Below are 17689 nucleotides of genomic sequence, written 5' to 3'. Positions count from 1 at the left end.
AAACATATAAGCTGGTGATGTGGCTTCTCTCGTAGCTGCTGTGTACATACTTTGTTGTTAATTGTGAACTGGAGACAGATTTTTGGTCTCGCACCATAAACACAATCAGACATTTTATTGTCTTATTAAAGCTCCATCTTTTGTGATGTATATTTTTTGGGTATTCCTGCCATGAGTGTTAACTCAATTTCTACCTGTTCACAGTGCTTGAGGTGTCTGTATTGAAAATATATCCGATATCCCCTCGCTTAAAGGAACAACTTCAGAAGCTGTTGTTAAAAATGTTTTATTTTCTCAATTGGCTGTTTGCTTGACGTCTTCCTTTGGATGTTATGCAATTCTTTTAATTTCAGTTATGTTTGGATTTCTGTTCTTGTTTTCCTTGTAAAATAAGGGAGATAAAATCTTTCAAATGTCCTTTGCAGTATTTATATGCAGTTTGTGCACACATGTTGATGTCGTAGCGGCTCTGTATCCTTCTTTGAAATTATGTTTTGACTCAACCTTGTGCAAATATGATTAACAGCTGAAGGCATTTTAATAACAATAATGTACAATCCTTAGCTTTGAGTGATTCTGCTGCCATAATCTGGTCCAGCAATATGACACAAGTAAATGAATGAATAATTTTCAATTAGCACTGTGAGACAATGTTGCAGATTCATGTCTTCAACCTCTATAAATTATTCCTTTTATATATCAGGTAAAGATGAAACAAACATAGTTTTCCTTATAGAAAATAGCACAACAGATCGTTTTTAAGTAAATGAGGTGGTGTCAGCAAAGGAAGTATTTGTAAAGAGTCAAACAGTAATGACACTCCTTTGCCTCAGGCAGTCTGGCCTGCTGCCTAAATAAGGACAGCCCAAGTCAGTTAGTCTTTGGTCCAGTGAGGCTTCTCTACCTACGATGGACTGCTTTGGGTCCTGGGCAGCCGTATCCTGCGACTCAGGTTGCGGGCAAGTCTGTCCACAGCTCCACCCACAACTCCACCAAGCTCTATTTTGGAGGTTAGACCCTCAATGTTTCCACTGTACCACATGACCCAGCCTGCTAGGGAAAACAGCACCAGCAGAGCTCCCGAGTACACCAGCAGATCCCCAAAGTCTTGACCTTTGATCTCCAGTGGGGCAAAGACCCCCAGCAGCAGGGATATCACACCGAGCAGGTCCATCAGCACAGCAAACACCAGAGCCAGCTTACAGTGGGACAACCCATCATACTTCGGTGCCATTACTGCACTGAAAGAGAGAGGGAGGGAAGCTTGTTCCTTTAACATATCAGCTTTTATATCTTTTGACTCCATTGTTAAAAATAGATACATAAAATATTTAAACAAAGTCATATTTACAACATATTATTGGGGCGACCGTGGCTCAGGGGGTTGGGAAGCGTATCGGTAACCGGAAGATCGCCGGTTCGATGCCCGGGCTCTTTGTCCTGGTCGTTGTGTCCTTGGGCAAGACACTTTACCCTACTTGCCTACTGGTGTTGGCCAGAGGGGCCGATGGCGCGATATGGCAGCCTCGCTTCTGTCAGTCTGCCCCAGGGCAGCTGTGGCTACAACCGTAGCTGCCTCCACCAGTGTGTGAATGTGAGAGTGAATGAATAGTGGCATTGTAAAGCGCTTTGGATGCCTTGAAAAGCGCTATATAAATCCAATCCATTAATGTTATTGATTTTCACACATCTCTACCTAAAAAGAATTTTAAAAGAAGCTAACAATATAAAAAAATGTGTGTGTGTATATATATATATATGTGTGTGTGTGTGTAAAAATGGGAGTAATGTTGATAGCACTGTTTACACCGGCCATGCCACACTTATAACACCTGTGGATGCGCCTTTAACGCCTTTTACAAATAGATTTTACTGTTTACATGAGCTAAAAAAAAACATTTTACCAAACAAAAAACACACAAACTCAAAACAGAACACTTACCCCCTTCTACGTTGTTGAGTACTTAAAAGTCAAATGTTTCTACGCTTTTGTTGTCCTTCCGCATACAGTTTGTCAGAAGCGACCAGTAGACAAAGCTGAAACCTGACACCTCGTCACCTGTTCAACCTGTCCTGTAGTTTTCCTACACCAGAGGAAAAACAATGAAATGTTTCGAAACAAGTGAGTGGAAGTTACGGTATTTTATTTTTGTTTTTTTACAAGTAACATTTTGTCAAGAAACATGAGTTTAAAAGTAAAAGGTTTCCCAAATATCTTCAAATAATATATACATTTTATATAAATATACCTAAACATTTATATTTACTTATATATTTAACTATACACACGCATTAAATACCGTCGTTCAAAAAACCCCAACACTTTTCCTAAAATAAAAGTATCTGCAGCGGGCGGTCATCCGGAAGTGACGTCAGAGTCTCGGTAGAAAAAAACCCCCCGATAATTGTTATTGTTAGCTTGTTAGCTAGCCGACGAACTGGTGAAATGGAGATATGACGGAGTTATAACGTCTTATTACATGTGCAAGACTAAGTTATTACAAACATAAAGTGGTATGTAACAGTTTCTGCAGATGATATTCGTAACTCGGGGATTTTAACAATGTGAGAGTGAAATCATTAAACTTGAGGGTGCAGAAAGAAATGGATTGTAATTTTATATTGTAGCTAATTTTTTGTGCTAATATTACAGGACGCTAACATAGGGCTCTCTTCTGAGCGCCGTAGCAGGGCGCTACAAACTTATGTTTGAGTAATACAATCAGTTTCACTGTTTTAATTTCTAATTGCATGGGAGAGAGCTGTGTGATAAAATTAGCTATGCTTTGTAGGCTCACTGCGTATGCATAAAGCACAACACCCCCACGTTGTGAAAGGTTTCCGGTGAGCTGTAGCTGTTTAGATAAATGTGAGCACATCATCGCTAAATGTAACAAAGTCACTGAAGACACCTTTTAAACTGTGCACCAAGCAAAGGTTTGTCTGTGGTGTGAGATGGAGGACGGAAACAGGAATGATGCTGCGTCCACATCCAAGAGCCACGCAGGCTCACTCCACCTGCAGAGTAAGATTTCGAAGTGGTCCCAGCACATATGGCCGTCCTGTCTTTGGGTCAAGCATGATAATTAATTTGTTTACGTTGTCTCTTCTCAGCGCCAAAAAATGAGGACGCCTATGAAATTTCCATCCCCTATGAGGAGGGCAACTTTGAGCAGCAGGGATTTTTTAACCAGAGTGATCAAAATTTTGATGGTGAACATCCGCATCAATACTTTAAATCTACTCTACAATAACTTAATTCCATACACACAATCTGTTGATGTGCATTATTAGTTATTGGCCAGACTAACTATCCATCGATACTCTTCAGAGTCACCGTCATCTGCTGGACCATCTCCAGTCAACAATTCCTACATGGTGATCACCAACCTGCGGACCCAGCTGCAGATCTCTCTAGAGAAAAACTCTTGGCTTCAGAAAAGAATTGAGGACTTGGAAGAGGAGAGGGACTTTCTCCGTTGCCAGCTGGACCGCTTCATCTTTTCCACAAAGAGCCATGGACAGGAGCAGAGTCAGAGCCAATACAGTAATGGTGAGGACAGGGGGCAGGTGTGAGTTAATAACACATCCAACAGTTTTACCCGTGGTTAATCCATGTAGGGGACTGGCAGCTATCCTATCTGTCACTGGGGGAGAAGATGGGTTCATTAATGTTAGTTGGTCAACGAGAAACTGATTTTTTAGCAAGTCTATTAGAATCAAAAATAATTTTTTATCTCTTGTTATTTTTTTCTCTTAAGGATATGAATCAAGACGATTTAACTGGAGGGCAAGAAGAGAGGAAGATCGTCCTGCTGGTAAAAATTTGAAAAGTCATAATTAGACATACCCAAACAGCCTGTTAATGTTATACTTTATTTCATATATTTGGGCTTAGCTTGCAGATTCTCAGGTTTCCTTCTTTTTGTAGAACAACAGAAGACCGACTCTCAGCATTTCCCCTCACGTCACTTTATGCAGCGAAGGCCTGGTCCTCCAACTATGGTGACTTCGAAAAACCACGTGTCCAGTCCATTGACCAATCAGCTTGCATCTATGAATGCTCTCTTCAACTCCACACAATCCCAAGCCATTCTGCAAGGCCATAGCCATAGTACTTCCAGTACAGCCAGTGGCAGCAGTGGCAACAGTAGCAGTGCTGCAAGGTCATCCATGAATGAAATGAGTGGGCATAGCAACGTAGGTCCAGGTAATATACATGACACGGCATAAAGCTTTGAATCACCGTAATTAACTGAATGCAATCAGTGCTTTATACATGTTGTCTTTTAACTATTGGGTTTAGTTAAATAGAACATTTTTGTCTCGTCAGATTCCCTTTCACTATTGGGAGAATCAGATGAGTATCTTGAGCAGGATAGATACATTGAGGAGGAGGAAATGATATCAGGGGAAGATGTGATGTCAGACGCCATTAACAGCAACAGACAGTTAAAAAGAAGGCGGGTCTTCAGACCTCCAAGAGAGCGACAAAGAGGTGAGGAAGGGAAAATCTCAACATTGCAGTGTCCTTAATACTGACTGTATATAAAAGCTGGACATGGCTTTTGGGTGTTGTTGACTGATTAACAAAACATAAAGACAGAGCAGAGCAGGAGCAAACTAACTGAAACCAAGAGGTGATTAAAACAACAAAACACACAACATGAAGTGCAACAAATCACAAAACTGATAGCAAATCACAAAAGCCTTGGGTCCAAGACCGAGGGACTACGATACTGGGTGTCTTAAACCTGTGTTCTTTCTAATGACCAGCAGGCTGCAACTCCTGGTTGAAAAAATTTAACCCATAAAAAGAATACACTTGATTCCTGATGAGCTGATAGTTTCAATCGTTAGTTTCTAATCTTGTTTAATACAGCATTAGGTTAATTCTGTAAAATGTGGTCCCATTTAAAATACAATAGATGATAAAATGTAGTTATGATTTAGTGTGTGGATGCCTTTTGACGTACAAGTCGCTACCTGTGGTGTGAGTGTGCACTGCCCTCTCTTTCTCAGTCAGATTTGTGACATCTGGCCACAAAAATGTCAAGTTAATGGTTAAAAATAGTATTTCACAAACCGCTGTGTTACATCCTGGCTGTTTAATCTGTCTTTTACATACTATGGTCATGAGTTACCACAATGCTCATGAGATTGTAGCTGACTCACCTGTGTGTTTTTCTTCTTCAGTGAAAGATGCTGCTGGAGTGCTTTTCCGTTACAAGAAGATCCTACTTACATACCAGCGACTAAAAAATATGTCCAAAGCCTTCCAAATTCATGGCGTTGACCGCAACACAGTGGCGTCTACCACGCCCATTGCTGAGCTGCTGCTAGTCGCCCCAGAGAAGGTGGCAGAGGTGGGGGAGTTCGATCCATCCAAGGAGAAGCTGCTGGATTATGCCCGGCGCTGCTACACTGCCCTGGATGAAGAGACACTTAACAGAGTCCAAGCCCTGAAGAAGAATAACCTGCTTCTGCCCATCTCCTACAGGTTCAGACACTAAGGAAAGAAAGAGAGAATAATGGGAGATCTCTCTAAACAACAACTGTGGTTTGAGTAGTAAAAGGAAAGGCAGTTAGGTTCTGCTGGCTAGCTCACTCCCAAGAAACAATATTAAGATCATTTTATTGTTATTATTTATTATTATTTTGCTATCTCAGCAATCTGGTTGTGGCCATGTAACCTGGGACAAACCCTTCACGTGTTACTTTTACAAACATCCTACACGTTTGTTGTTTGTCCTTCGACAAATCTTCACTGCAGTGGGTATTGAGGATGTGGGGTGCCTGCTGCAGACAGAAAGAAAAAAAACACGCTTCTGTTGTTGAGGCCAGGAGGGTATGTCTGTGTGATCCAGATTTGGTGAAAAACAATGTGTCTTTACCAGGATTATAGAGGAGACTGCTTTTTTCAGTACTTAAATGAGCGTCTTTAGCTTACCTCATTTAGGGCTCAGCCTTTATTGTGCAGAGCTGCACTGTTGTTTCCTTTTCTGTTTACAAAATCTGAATCAGCTAGAGGTTACGGGTTCAGTGTTTTACTGTCAAGATCATTTTGCAGCATGAATGAACACTTGGTAGATTTCAGAGGCAGGTGGAGTTTCAGGCAATGCATTCCTTCTAAACCAGCCAACTATGGCATAAAGCTTTGGTGGATCTGACCTTGGAACAAATTAGAATATCTAAACCGCTTAGGTATGGTAAACATCAATAATAGGGTCATAAATGACCACTCTGTCATGTTAGTCATTAAAATATCTTGGTTGCTTAAGGGTTAGTAATAATAGTAATATGACTTCCAGCTGCTCTTGTGTCTGCATTACTCTGTTGTTTCACTGAGGAGTGCACTAATCCTTTTTTGTACATGACCTGCACTAAATTACAGTAGATGTCATTTCTTATGCTTCTGATACCGAGGCTTCTGTAATGCATTGTGACACTAACACATTTTTGTAAAATACGGTTTTGGAGCCTTTAAAATGATTATTACTATACTGGTTTTCTGTAACATTGTGTAACTTTTGGTTCCTTGTGAAAAATTGTGAAACATTTTTACAGTGTCACTTACAACTTTAGCAAAAGCAGCTTTCTCATGATGACAAAAGATGTTTTATTCCTTCTCAATGCTTTCTCGATGCCGCTGCAAGTGCATGTTAAAGAGATCTTCAGTGAGCTGTAGTTTATAGGGATCTTTTACATTTCAAAGTGGCACACACATTGACTATAATGTACAGTAATGTATAGTGTGTGTTCCAGTGAAGTGAGACAGTAAGTTCTGTTAGAATAAAACAGACTAAGTTACAGTGGAATACTGTGACCTCATATCTCAATAACCTGTTTTCCTAACAGTGATAAGTACTCCAATTTGTGGAACTCAAGCCATTTTAGTGTTTGGTTGTGGAGCTAAAGAGCAGACAGTGAATCTGCTGCAGAGCCTTTTAAAGGTCATACCAGTGTGCAGTGTTTAAATAATGTAACGTATTATTCACCTAATGTATAGTAAGACTCAGAATTCATTACAGCATAGATTTCATACGAAAATGTAGATTTATTTGTCTGTAAAATTGCACAGCTCCACTGTTTATGACTCATGAACTCTACTGTTAAAACATAATACTAATTAAAAGATTTCATTTCTGATAAGTAGTGCGAACTTCTAATTTTATTTCTACTTTAATGGATTTGTTGCATTGCTGGTGCTGGGTAAGATGTGAGGAGACGTCAGGTTACAATAAATAGGTGATAAAATGTCTTAGTAAGTTATTGTGGTACCACCAGATACCAGACCAGCTTCTATGTCTCAGAGATTTGACTGAAGGGATGGAGGATAATTTTTCCAAAGATATTTCCTCATTTTTACTGCTTTGATACTGTCCAACATGTCAGTCCAAAAAGTTCCAAATTGATGTTTAAATGGGTGAAAACGGGTGAGTGTGATTGTCAAAGCTCACAGTGCTGTGAAAAAGTGTTTCCCTCTTCTTCGGTTCTTAGTTTTTTGCACATTTGTCAGACTTGCGTGTTTTAGATCATTAAAAATGTTTTAATACTAGCCAAAGACAACCCAAGTAAATACAACATTTCATTTATTAAGGGGAAAAAAGAACTGCAATCAAGTGTTTGCAATAACTGGCACTGACTCATTCACATCGCTGTGGAGGAATTTTGGCCCACTGTTGTTTGCCAAATTGTTTTAATTCAGACACCTTGGAAAGTTTTGCAGCAGAAATGACTTGTTTAAGGTCATACCAAAGCATCTCAATCACATTTAAATCCAGACTTTAAATAGGCCACTCCAAAACTTTTTTAGAGGTGGACTTACTGGTGTGTTTCAGATCATTGCCCTGCTCCATAACCCAAGTAAGCCTCAGGCCACAACTTATGGACAGAATGTTTTGCTTCAGGATTTTTTGGTAGAATTCATGATTTCAGTAATTACAGCAAGTTGTCCAGGCCCTGAGCCAGAAGACAAGACAGCAGTCAGGTTTGCAGTAGGAGTGACAGATGGGTTCAGAGTGTGGGTGGGATTATTTCAAGTGTTGGGCTGATGTTGAAGGTAAGAAGAGAGAGTGATATGGAGGCCTGTGGCGACCCCTAAGGAAGAAGTAAAAAAAAAAAAAAAAAAAGCAGTTTAAGTTAAAGGTTTCATCTTCACTTGAACTACAAAATAAAACTTTGACACTTTGGGACTCAGCATGTCCTTAGCAGATAAATTAACTCTGATGGGAAAAGAATAAAAAACAAGCGAAAACGGACACCGGAGCGTCTCTTCTTTCTCACTCACCGGAAACAAGGCATTCATCAACTTCCTGTGTCACGGAGCTCCAGGGAGACGGAGCAAAAAAAGCGGGCATACCGAAGTCTTAATTGTTTTCTCTAGCTTCGAAATATTTGAAAGCGCATATATTTGTCTTGTAAAGCCGAACAACTGGCTCCCGTGGATCATTAACTCCCCGGATCCGCTTTGGGCTCCGAAAAGAAGCTCATTCATTCGGCGTTGGTAGCTAGCTAGGAGCCACGGGCCCACTATTCTTCTGGACTTTGCTACAAGCTAGTTAGCTAACGTTAGCAGGCTAACCCATGCGAACACGTTTTCTTTATCAATGATTCTGCTGTTACGTTGTAAACAAATACTTTGCCGCTAATATATGTTCTAGTTAAACATTTTCGATAAATCTGTCGTTAGGTAAGCTACTAGTCGAGGCTAACTTTCCGGAGCTGCATCTGCAAGACACTTGTTTTTAAAAGTGTTGTTCACTTTGTTGCTAGCTTAAGCTAGCCACCGCCAACTGAGCAACGCAATCTCCGAAAGCGTAGCAGGCTTCAGCAGAGAGATGTCGGACTTCGACGAATTCGAAAGACAGTTATCTGAAAACAAACAAGGTAAATCACTTTTTCTTTTTGCATCAGCATTTAGAAACGCCAATGGTGCCTTTGTTTGTACAGGCCGCCATCAGTGTATCCTACTGTGGCCATGTCTATTTACTGGAACAGTATTAGCAAATTACTAGCCTACAGTTTTACGGGAATATTGCTCGTCATTTTATTCTGTTGGATGAGCATTTTTCCGACTTTTCTGTAAGTTTACCGGTAACCAAATACAAACTAAATAAAGGTTACTGTTTCTTTAAAGCATTGTAAGTTTATATCATGAGTCAAGACCAGCTGACTGAATAATTGGTGCAGCTAGCATTCATTCTTTGCAGCTGTTGCGTGCACTGAACGTTTCTAATCCAGATTACTATTACTACTAGATTATTGCCTCTAACTTTTCGACACACAACCAGTAACTGTACCAGTTAAAAAAAAACTTATCCGACACAGACTGTTTTCAAGGTAGATTTGTATAGATACACGCACACTATGAGCTGCATCCGTGTAGTGGATGGGGTTTATTAAATTCTACGAGCTGTTATTCACGTTATTAATCTATAAAAGCTGTGGTCTTGTTTTTAAAATGCTACCATAACCAGTATTTATTTATAAAATGCTAACGTAACCACTTTAGCATTTCCTTATAATTTCAAATATCCTGCTGTATAGCACTACAAGGCTTATGGTCTTATGTCTATGTAAAGTTTATTTGGTTTATTTTACCAATCTGTAAATTAAGCTATGTGTACACCCATACGGTACACAGGACTAATATTGTGTGGTCTCCATAGGGCTTCAGAAATACCTTGTGGCCTATGGACATGGGCTTTTTGTTCAACCATAGACAGGGAGCAGTGGATCTTTTTGGGTCTTGTAGGTTGTGAGTGGATATTCTGTATCCAGCTTGTCTGAATGGATCCTACAAATACTCTTTCAAATTGTTATGATGCAGTTTTGAGGCTGTGTTAATCCTTTGAGCCATTCTTCATGGCCCTTGCAGTTTTTTTTTTTCTTTTGCTATCTAGGAGTGCAAGGCAGTGGGAACGAGGTGTAGTTGGATGTGGATTGTACATTTCAATTAAACATCCACAAGATGATCAGTGTTAAGTGTCACCTCTCACTGGTTTTAATGCTGTGGCTAATTGGTGTATATCCCCAGCTAGCTATGTATCCCATTTATGTGCAGTCATGCGAGTTATTAAACACTTAATATTTAATTCCTACAGCTGAAAGGGACAAAGAGAACCGCCACCACCGTCGGTCCTCGTCCCGCAGTCGCAGCAGAGAGAGGAAGAGGAGGAGCAGAGACAGGGACAGACGCAGCAGAGACCGCCGTGGAGACAGTAAGGAGCGGAGACACAGACGCAGGTTAGTACCACATCTGGGCCAACAAGCAGTCAAAGCTACTGTGTTGCATCAAGAATCGCCCCACTATACTGGAATGTAGTGTACATTGTATAGTCATCACACTGGCCGAAAATAAAGCATCTGCAAAGAATAGATCAGATTATATTAACCTCTGGACACCTTCTTAGTACAATGATGAAAGCTACTTGTGAGTCCAAGTAAACTTGGATCTCACAAACATGTAAACACTAAATTTTTGAAGTTTTAAATTGCCCTATATATATGCAATACAAATGTGTTGAAACACCAGCTTGTCTAAACACCCTCGACTTTGCACTGACATCGTGCCGCACAGTAGGTGGCTGCAAATTCCAAACTCAAGCACATGCGCACAAAAAACTGACACTATAAAAATTTGTTATGTTTGCAAAATGCAGCCCTCTCCTTCCTGGCTTTTGCTGTCATCTGTTCTTTTTCTTTTGTTTGTTTGTTTGGTTTTTCTGTCTTAATAGCATATTGTGTTGCTGTTCAGGACAACAAATGCACTTAAACACATTAATCAGAACTAAAAACTAGCTTAGGCAATGAGCTTCTGCCACTTCCTGTCGACTGTGGAACTCATCATGCAGAATATCAAGAGTCAAAACTGTTTTTTAAAAAGAATTTCAGGTCTATTAATAAAACTCCAGAAAGAATCTTTTCTGAAACGTAGATTATTTGCATATTCACTCTGAAGTTGCATAATATCGGGTGTCTCTGAAATGTGCTCCCACTTTTTCTCGTGACAAGCCTGATCTGCAGTCTTTGATCAAATCTCGTTAAGCTTCTTGCTGTGGGAAAATTGTCCGTTCTTCTAAGAACATCATCTTTGATACCAAAGAGATGAAAGCTTGCCTGTTGACGGGGCAACACATAACCGTATGTGTTTATGCTCACGATTAGCCAGTCTTTCCTTCACTTTCACCTTTGGATTGCATTTATATACAATAACTTCTCATTTGAAGTCACACATCTCCTTTGTGACTGCTTCATTATGTTCACTCTCTTGCGGACTTCTGCAAAGTTTTCCAGTTTCCTGCTTCTTATTGGCTGTGAATGTGACCTCTTTGCTTGACTGCTGCTTGACTCTTTTCTTTCTCGGTACCAGTATAAAACGCGTTACTTGCAGATATGCAGTGTGAGTAGTTAAAAAGATGTAATATCTGGCTCCTCAATTTTTAACGATGTAATTTATGCTTTCATTGCCTCATTAATAGTTTGAATTCGTGCCAGCTGTGAGGCTCACTTAGTGACTGACTTGTATTCAAAATGGAAGCTCTAATTTTGTCAAGTGGAAATGTTGGTTAATGTGTTTATTATTTGAGAGAAATGTGAAACCCTTCCGATGTCATTTCAGCTCACCATCCAGCTTCCCCCAGGACAATGCTGGAAGGTAATACAGCAAACTAACACAAAGCTGGTTTGTGCATTACTGCAGCAACTGGATTTTAATTATCTTCTTAGATTCTGTCTACCGTTTAGTATGTAAATAACTGCCTGGATGAGGGTTTTCTATCCCTTTTATCATCTTTAACATGAGTTTTACAGTGTTGTGATTGAAATGTAGTCTGTTTTGTTCATTTCTGAAATCAAACCATCGTTTCCTGTAGTAGTCCAGTGTGAGCTAATGAGAGATATGTTACATGATGATTGTGTGTTCCTCAAACAGCCGTTCTCCCCACCGTGAGAAGAAGAAGAAGGTGAAGAAGTACTGGGATGTCCCTCCACCTGGTTTTGAACACATCACTCCCATGCAGTACAAAGCCATGCAAGGTAACCATCCATTTTCCTTCTCGTCTCATCTATTTATATGTTTACTACAATATTTGATTCTGCCTTACTTGAATGAAAGACACCTTTAAAGTGGATCTATTATGCTCTTCCTTATTTTCCCATCATATTTTAAACATAGTCAGTGTGTGTAAAATTACTCGTTTTCACCCTTAACAGAAACATAGTAGAACTAAGGGGCTATACCAAGGCCCAGCTTAAGATGAAAAATGATTAATGGAGTCCAAAAATGCAAAATATGAAGAATAGAAATGAGCATAATAGTTCCACGTTTATGTGCGTATTAATCTGCCACATGGCTTTATTGAAACAACAGAATGAGGTTGTTAAATATTTCCTGTCTTCACGCTCCAGCTGCAGGCCAGATCCCAGCTACAGCCCTCCTGCCGACCATGACTCCAGATGGCCTGGCTGTTACTCCAACCCCAGTACCTGTAGTGGGTAGCCAGATGACCCGACAGGCTCGTCGGCTCTATGTGGGCAATATCCCCTTTGGTATCACAGAGGTGAGTAACAGGACAGCATTTGACTTTGGCTCCTGCCCTATAAACATCCTGCAGTAATTTATACTTGTGTTTGGTTGTTATTGTGCAAATTAACACAATCTATTATTTTTTCCCCTCCCTTATGTTTAGGAGTCAATGATGGACTTCTTTAATGCCCAGATGCGTTTGGGTGGTCTTACTCAGGCCCCCGGCAATCCCGTTCTTGCAGTACAGATCAATCAGGATAAGAACTTTGCCTTCCTTGAGGTGAGTCAATTTTCCCATGAACACTGATTGTTCTCTCTTGGTATAATACTAAAACCTTATTAAAATACGCAGTTTTGAAGTCAGCCATCTTTTGTCTTGTGTAGTTCCGTTCTGTGGATGAAACAACACAGGCAATGGCCTTTGATGGCATCATCTTTCAAGGCCAGAGTCTTAAGATTCGCCGTCCCCACGATTACCAGCCCCTGCCCGGCATGAGCGAGAACCCCAGTGTCTATGTGCCTGGTATACAGACAATTAATGGTTTTTAACTCTAATTACTTCTGGCACAATTCTCAGCAAATTGTAATCTGTGTGAACTCAATTTCTCCATTAATGTTTCTGTCTGTTGCTGCTCCTGCAGGTGTGGTGTCCACAGTAGTCCCAGACTCTGCTCACAAGCTCTTCATTGGTGGCTTGCCTAACTACCTGAATGATGACCAGGTCAGTGTTTGTGCCTTAAACAGCTCATATTTTCTTATAAGTGCAGTACAGCTTATTCAGTATCAATTGTTCTGCACAATACACTTACACACTCACCTTGCAAAATGGCCCAAACAACACTACATTGCATTCTGTTATACTTTGAGTCCTGTATTTCTCACATGACTAAAGGTTAAAGAACCCCAGAGTGTACTCTGTTCTTTCTTGTGCTTTTCTGAAAAAAAAATGTGCATACATCGGCATATAATTTCCACTAGTATTGAAACATAGAGACACTATACTTACTGTTGGAAGAAGCGAAAGAGAAGGAGCATTGTGTTATTCTTTTTATGTTTGCTGTCATGTTACCCAGTAACACATCTTGAACAGTGGTGTCATGTTGGGAGTGTCTGGTGTTCATGAGACCTGTTGGAAACCATTGGAAATGCCTTGCAGTGACCTTTATGCATCATGTGTGCTAGGTGAAAGAGCTGTTGACGTCATTTGGCCCTCTGAAGGCTTTTAACCTGGTGAAGGACAGCGCCACAGGCCTATCCAAAGGATATGCCTTTTGTGAATATGTTGATGTCAACCTTAATGACCAGGTAACCAGTCCAACAGAATATACAATGCTATCTCTGTAGTATGAGTTTTTGAAGGCATGGTTTTCAACGTTGTTATGTCATTATAGGCTATTGCTGGACTGAACGGCATGCAGCTGGGAGACAAGAAGCTTCTGGTGCAAAGAGCCAGTGTGGGATCGAAGAACGCAACTCTGGTAAGTGTCCAGGAGCTGGACAGATGACAGCGGGTGGTGGGAGGATCGATGCTCTTTTAGAGAGTGTAAAATGCATAAAGATTGTTTGGCCACTCTTCTCCAGCAATTCATGAAGTTACTCTTAAATTTAACCATTTACAAGTGCACATCTAAATGTAGTACATTTTTAGTTGCCTCCCCCTGCTTTTATTATTATTTTATAATTATTATTTTATAATAAAAGCAGGAAAAATGCATGTAGCAGCACTTTCCTTATCACTGCCTGAACTAATCTCTGTGTAGTACATCCATTCGGATTCAATTGGATACGGTACAATAATAATAAAATATGAAACAGATCGTATTTATTACTAATCGGCTATGGCCAATGAAATACTGCTGACTGAAGCTCTGCATGAAATCAGTTAAAACGTGTTCACCCGAAAACACATTTTCTCAATATTTTATGAACCAGCAGCCGACACTACCTAGGGTTAAAGCTGCAACCACACTTACGAAAACGGTGATTGGAGACCAAACTGAGTTTAAGCTGGACTGAGATTGTTTGTCTGGTGGGTGGCAGTGGCCAGTAGTTTTGTTTTTTTTTGTTTTTTTTTTGTTTTGTTTTGTTTTTTTAGCTGTGAAAATGGATGTAAAGAATATTAAATTGTTGGCTTTATACAGTTTACTGTAAAATGTAGAGAAAGCTGTGCTATAAAATGCCTCATCTAACCTTTGTGTGTCTCCTTCCAGTCGAGTATAAACCAGACTCCAGTGACGCTGCAGGTGCCAGGTCTGAACAGCTCCGTGACTCAGATGGGCGGTCTGCCCACGGAGGTGTTGTGCCTGATGAACATGGTGGCCCCTGAAGAGCTGTTGGATGACGAAGAGTACGAGGAGATTGTGGAGGACGTCAGGGATGAGTGCAGCAAGTACGGCCAAGTTAAAAGCATTGAGATACCTCGACCTGTCGATGGCCTGGAAGTGCCTGGAACCGGCAAGGTAGGAGCCGTTTACATTTGACTTGTGGTAAACAATGCTGTGAGATGTTACAAGCCCTCACTGCTTTTTTTTTAAATTTTTTTTTTTAATCTTTTTAAAAAAATTTCAGATCTTTGTGGAGTTCACATCAGTTTTTGACTCCCAGAAGGCCATGCAGGGGCTGACAGGCAGGAAGTTTGCCAACAGGGTGGTGGTGACCAAATACTGCGATCCAGACGCCTATCACCGCCGGGATTTCTGGTAGAGGGCGCATGACGAGAAGAGGGGAATGGGGAGGGTGTGCACTGCCAGTTTCCAAATCAGCCCCCAAAGTGATTTTTTTTTTTTATTTTGTGTGTGTGTAGCGCAACGTTGCAGGTCGATCTGGGAGTATTATTTGTTTGGCAGTGGTGATATCCAGATTATCATTGGAGATCTTCACGAAATATTCAGCAGTTAAGACAGAATTGGAAATGGAGGAGGAGAATTTATGGGGTTTGTTTTCAGTACATAATAAAAGGGGGCTAGGTTTGGTTGCTAGTGGTGTAGCTGGGTGGGTGGGCAAGTTAAAGATTTTTGAGAAAAAAAAAGTGTGTAATAATAGGTCCAGGGGTTGGGCGAACATTTTTTATACTTTGTGAGACAGGGATGTCATTTCTGGGTGGGAGGGGGGGTGCCACACTTTAAGGTTTGTATTTAAATGGAGTTAGCCTGTTTTAAGTACATTAGGAAGGAGCCGCGGTAGGGCACTTACTGGAAGATTCTGGTTGGGGGGTAAAAAAAAAAATGTGACAGGGAGGTTTTGGGGAGATGGAGAGGAAGATGGGAGGGCATTTTCATTTGACCATCCAGTGTAGATACACAGTAGTTGTAACATCCACTTCAGCTTTTCTGTCATCATTAGAAAGGCAAAAGAACACTCTTATTATTATTTTTTTCCTCCACCCCCTGTCTGGACTCTGTCCTTTCCTTATGTTCCTTCATTTTCATCAGACTGCTGCCCCCCACCCTTCAGGATGATCTCTAGAAAATCTGTTGTCTGATTGGACTCTATCTGAATGTCAACTGTAATTGTTCTGATACTGTGTGTAGCTTCACTGATTTCAGCTGTAATATCACCCTGCATTCAGTCCCTTAGAATAACACAAACTGCAAAAAAAAAGAGAATTTTTTTTTTTTTAATTATGCGCTTTCTTGTTTTTGTTCAAATTTTTGCAACTTTTGTCACGTCCATCTTTTGTGAACAGCATTTTAAAGGTGAGATTGTTTCGTCTCAGCAGTTCAGCCCTGATTTAGTTTAAGAGACAATAAAGACAGATTGGGAGGGGATTTCATGGGGGGATATATATTTCTTCCTTACCAACAAGCCTTAATGTTATTACATGTCAATTTGCTATTGAAAGAAATATGGCTTACCCCTCTACCAATGATGTCTATATATTCATGTATGTTACTGTCTTGTCCTTCAGCCAGCTCACATTTTTCCTTGTTTCCCAGCAGATTTGGGATGTAAGATGTGTTGGACCCAGTTGTTTGTTTGTGCAGCGTCTCACCTCTGACAAGACCAAATAAACATGAGACTAATACCCACGACTCATGTTGTACTGCAGAGTGAAACTAAAATCACAAAATGCCAGATGTGTCTTTCAAAAAATTAAAATCAGAGTTAAAAGTAAAACTAATACTACAATCTCCTTCAGAAATTTGGGGGCTTTGAGGAGATTATTTAGGGAAAACAAATAAAGTAACCTGATTTTTAAATTTTAGTGTTCACTGTTAGTCATTTTTCTGCTGTTGAACTATTTGGTAATTTCACTAAATCTGAGGTCAGCTGTTGGGTTGATAGAAAACAGTCCCTGTGTACGTAGACACAATCTGCTTATCGCTCATCTCCCTCATCTTCTGCCCTGTATCCTCTGAGGACCACATGTTCAAACTGTATGGGCTTGAGACTGTGCTTTCATTTGATCCTTTGGTTTGCTTTACAGCGCTGAAAGAGAGACTGTGTCAGTGATAACACTTTAGAGATGTTACTCCTTACTTTCTGAAAATCTGCTTTTCTTTTCTTTTTTTTTAAGTGTCTTTTAGTTTCTTTTTCTCTGGAAAAAAATGTGATTTCTTAAATGATTTAAAACCTAAAAGCCACACATAGTTTATAAAAGCAGAAGCAGTCTTTCATTTGTCCAGTTTGTTTTCAAATGTTGATTAAAACATGAATTTACATGACTGCTTTTCTTCCCTTTGTGCTTCCTTTTCCTGTGCACGCCCACATCCATTCACCACACCGTAGCACAGTTAATAATGGAGATGGAGTAGACTGGAGCTACAGTCAGCTTTACTGACCTGATAGCATAATTAATCAAACTGTAGTTATTGGTAATGTCCAAATGATGGTGCTATTTCACAGTCACTAGACTGACTTTTACGTAAGAGTAGTATAAACATTGGTCACACACAGGGGCCACAACTGCCTCAGTTCTTCATGGTATAGATTCAACAAGATGCTTGAAGCATTCTTCAGAGATTTTGATTCATACTGACCTGATAGTTGCGTTCAAGCAGCCAGTTTGTGATGATTTGAGCTTTGTGACATGGTGTGTCAACCTGCTGGAAGAAGTCATCAAAAGTGAATAGATATAAAGGGATGGACAACAATATTTGGGAATACTGTGGCATTTAATTGAAGCTCAGTTGCTTCTAAGGGGTCCAAAGTATGCCAAGA

General features: G+C 40.2%; 3 protein-coding genes across 8 annotated transcripts; 2 read left to right on the top strand and 1 right to left on the bottom strand.

Annotated features, from left to right (window-relative positions):
• Window positions 1–94: 94 nt before the first annotated feature.
• LOC146698756 (transmembrane protein 238-like) lies at window positions 95–2087 on the bottom strand. Of its 2 annotated transcripts, none has more exons than XM_085471547.1 (2): window positions 1943–2087; window positions 95–1236 (listed from the first exon to the last, which is right to left on the bottom strand). In XM_085471547.1, the coding sequence occupies exon 2, from the start codon at window positions 1232–1234 to the stop codon at window positions 905–907; it is 330 nt and encodes a 109-aa protein (XP_085327673.1). In that variant the 5' UTR covers window positions 1235–1236; window positions 1943–2087; the 3' UTR covers window positions 95–904. The 2 variants fall into 2 exon arrangements, with proteins under 2 accessions (XP_085327673.1, XP_085327672.1); XM_085471546.1 differs by having other exon boundaries at window positions 95–1241; window positions 1943–2084.
• Window positions 2088–2385: 298 nt separating this feature from the next.
• On the top strand, window positions 2386–7152 carry ccdc106a (coiled-coil domain containing 106a). Of its 2 annotated transcripts, none has more exons than XM_085471545.1 (8): window positions 2386–2514; window positions 2938–3025; window positions 3115–3213; window positions 3332–3553; window positions 3762–3818; window positions 3932–4210; window positions 4334–4498; window positions 5197–7152. In XM_085471545.1, the coding sequence occupies exons 2-8, from the start codon at window positions 2956–2958 to the stop codon at window positions 5511–5513; spliced, it is 1209 nt and encodes a 402-aa protein (XP_085327671.1). In that variant the 5' UTR covers window positions 2386–2514; window positions 2938–2955; the 3' UTR covers window positions 5514–7152. The 2 variants fall into 2 exon arrangements, with proteins under 2 accessions (XP_085327671.1, XP_085327670.1); XM_085471544.1 differs by having other exon boundaries at window positions 2387–2514; window positions 2933–3025.
• Window positions 7153–8313: 1161 nt separating this feature from the next.
• u2af2a (U2 small nuclear RNA auxiliary factor 2a) lies at window positions 8314–17193 on the top strand. 4 transcript variants are annotated; one of them, XM_085471540.1, is made up of 12 exons: window positions 8314–8889; window positions 10107–10248; window positions 11624–11659; window positions 11936–12039; window positions 12412–12563; window positions 12693–12809; window positions 12914–13070; window positions 13171–13250; window positions 13712–13834; window positions 13921–14007; window positions 14740–14988; window positions 15098–17193. In XM_085471540.1, exons 1-12 carry the CDS (start codon window positions 8841–8843, stop codon window positions 15230–15232), a joined length of 1431 nt encoding a protein of 476 aa, XP_085327666.1. In that variant the 5' UTR covers window positions 8314–8840; the 3' UTR covers window positions 15233–17193. The 4 variants fall into 4 exon arrangements, with proteins under 4 accessions (XP_085327666.1, XP_085327669.1, XP_085327668.1 ...); XM_085471541.1 differs by having other exon boundaries at window positions 8315–8889; window positions 12914–13052; XM_085471543.1 differs by lacking the exon at window positions 11624–11659 and having other exon boundaries at window positions 12914–13052.
• Window positions 17194–17689: the final 496 nt, after the last annotated feature.

Source organism: Copadichromis virginalis, linkage group LG11 (assembly GCF_057382275.1).
Source record: "Copadichromis virginalis isolate Kocher_CV1m ecotype Utaka linkage group LG11, C_Virginalis_male_GT1.1, whole genome shotgun sequence".
Classification (NCBI taxonomy): domain Eukaryota; kingdom Metazoa; phylum Chordata; class Actinopteri; order Cichliformes; family Cichlidae; genus Copadichromis; species Copadichromis virginalis.
The sequence above is the reverse complement of the archived record's forward strand: the minus strand, read 5'-3'. Positions and strand labels throughout refer to the sequence as shown.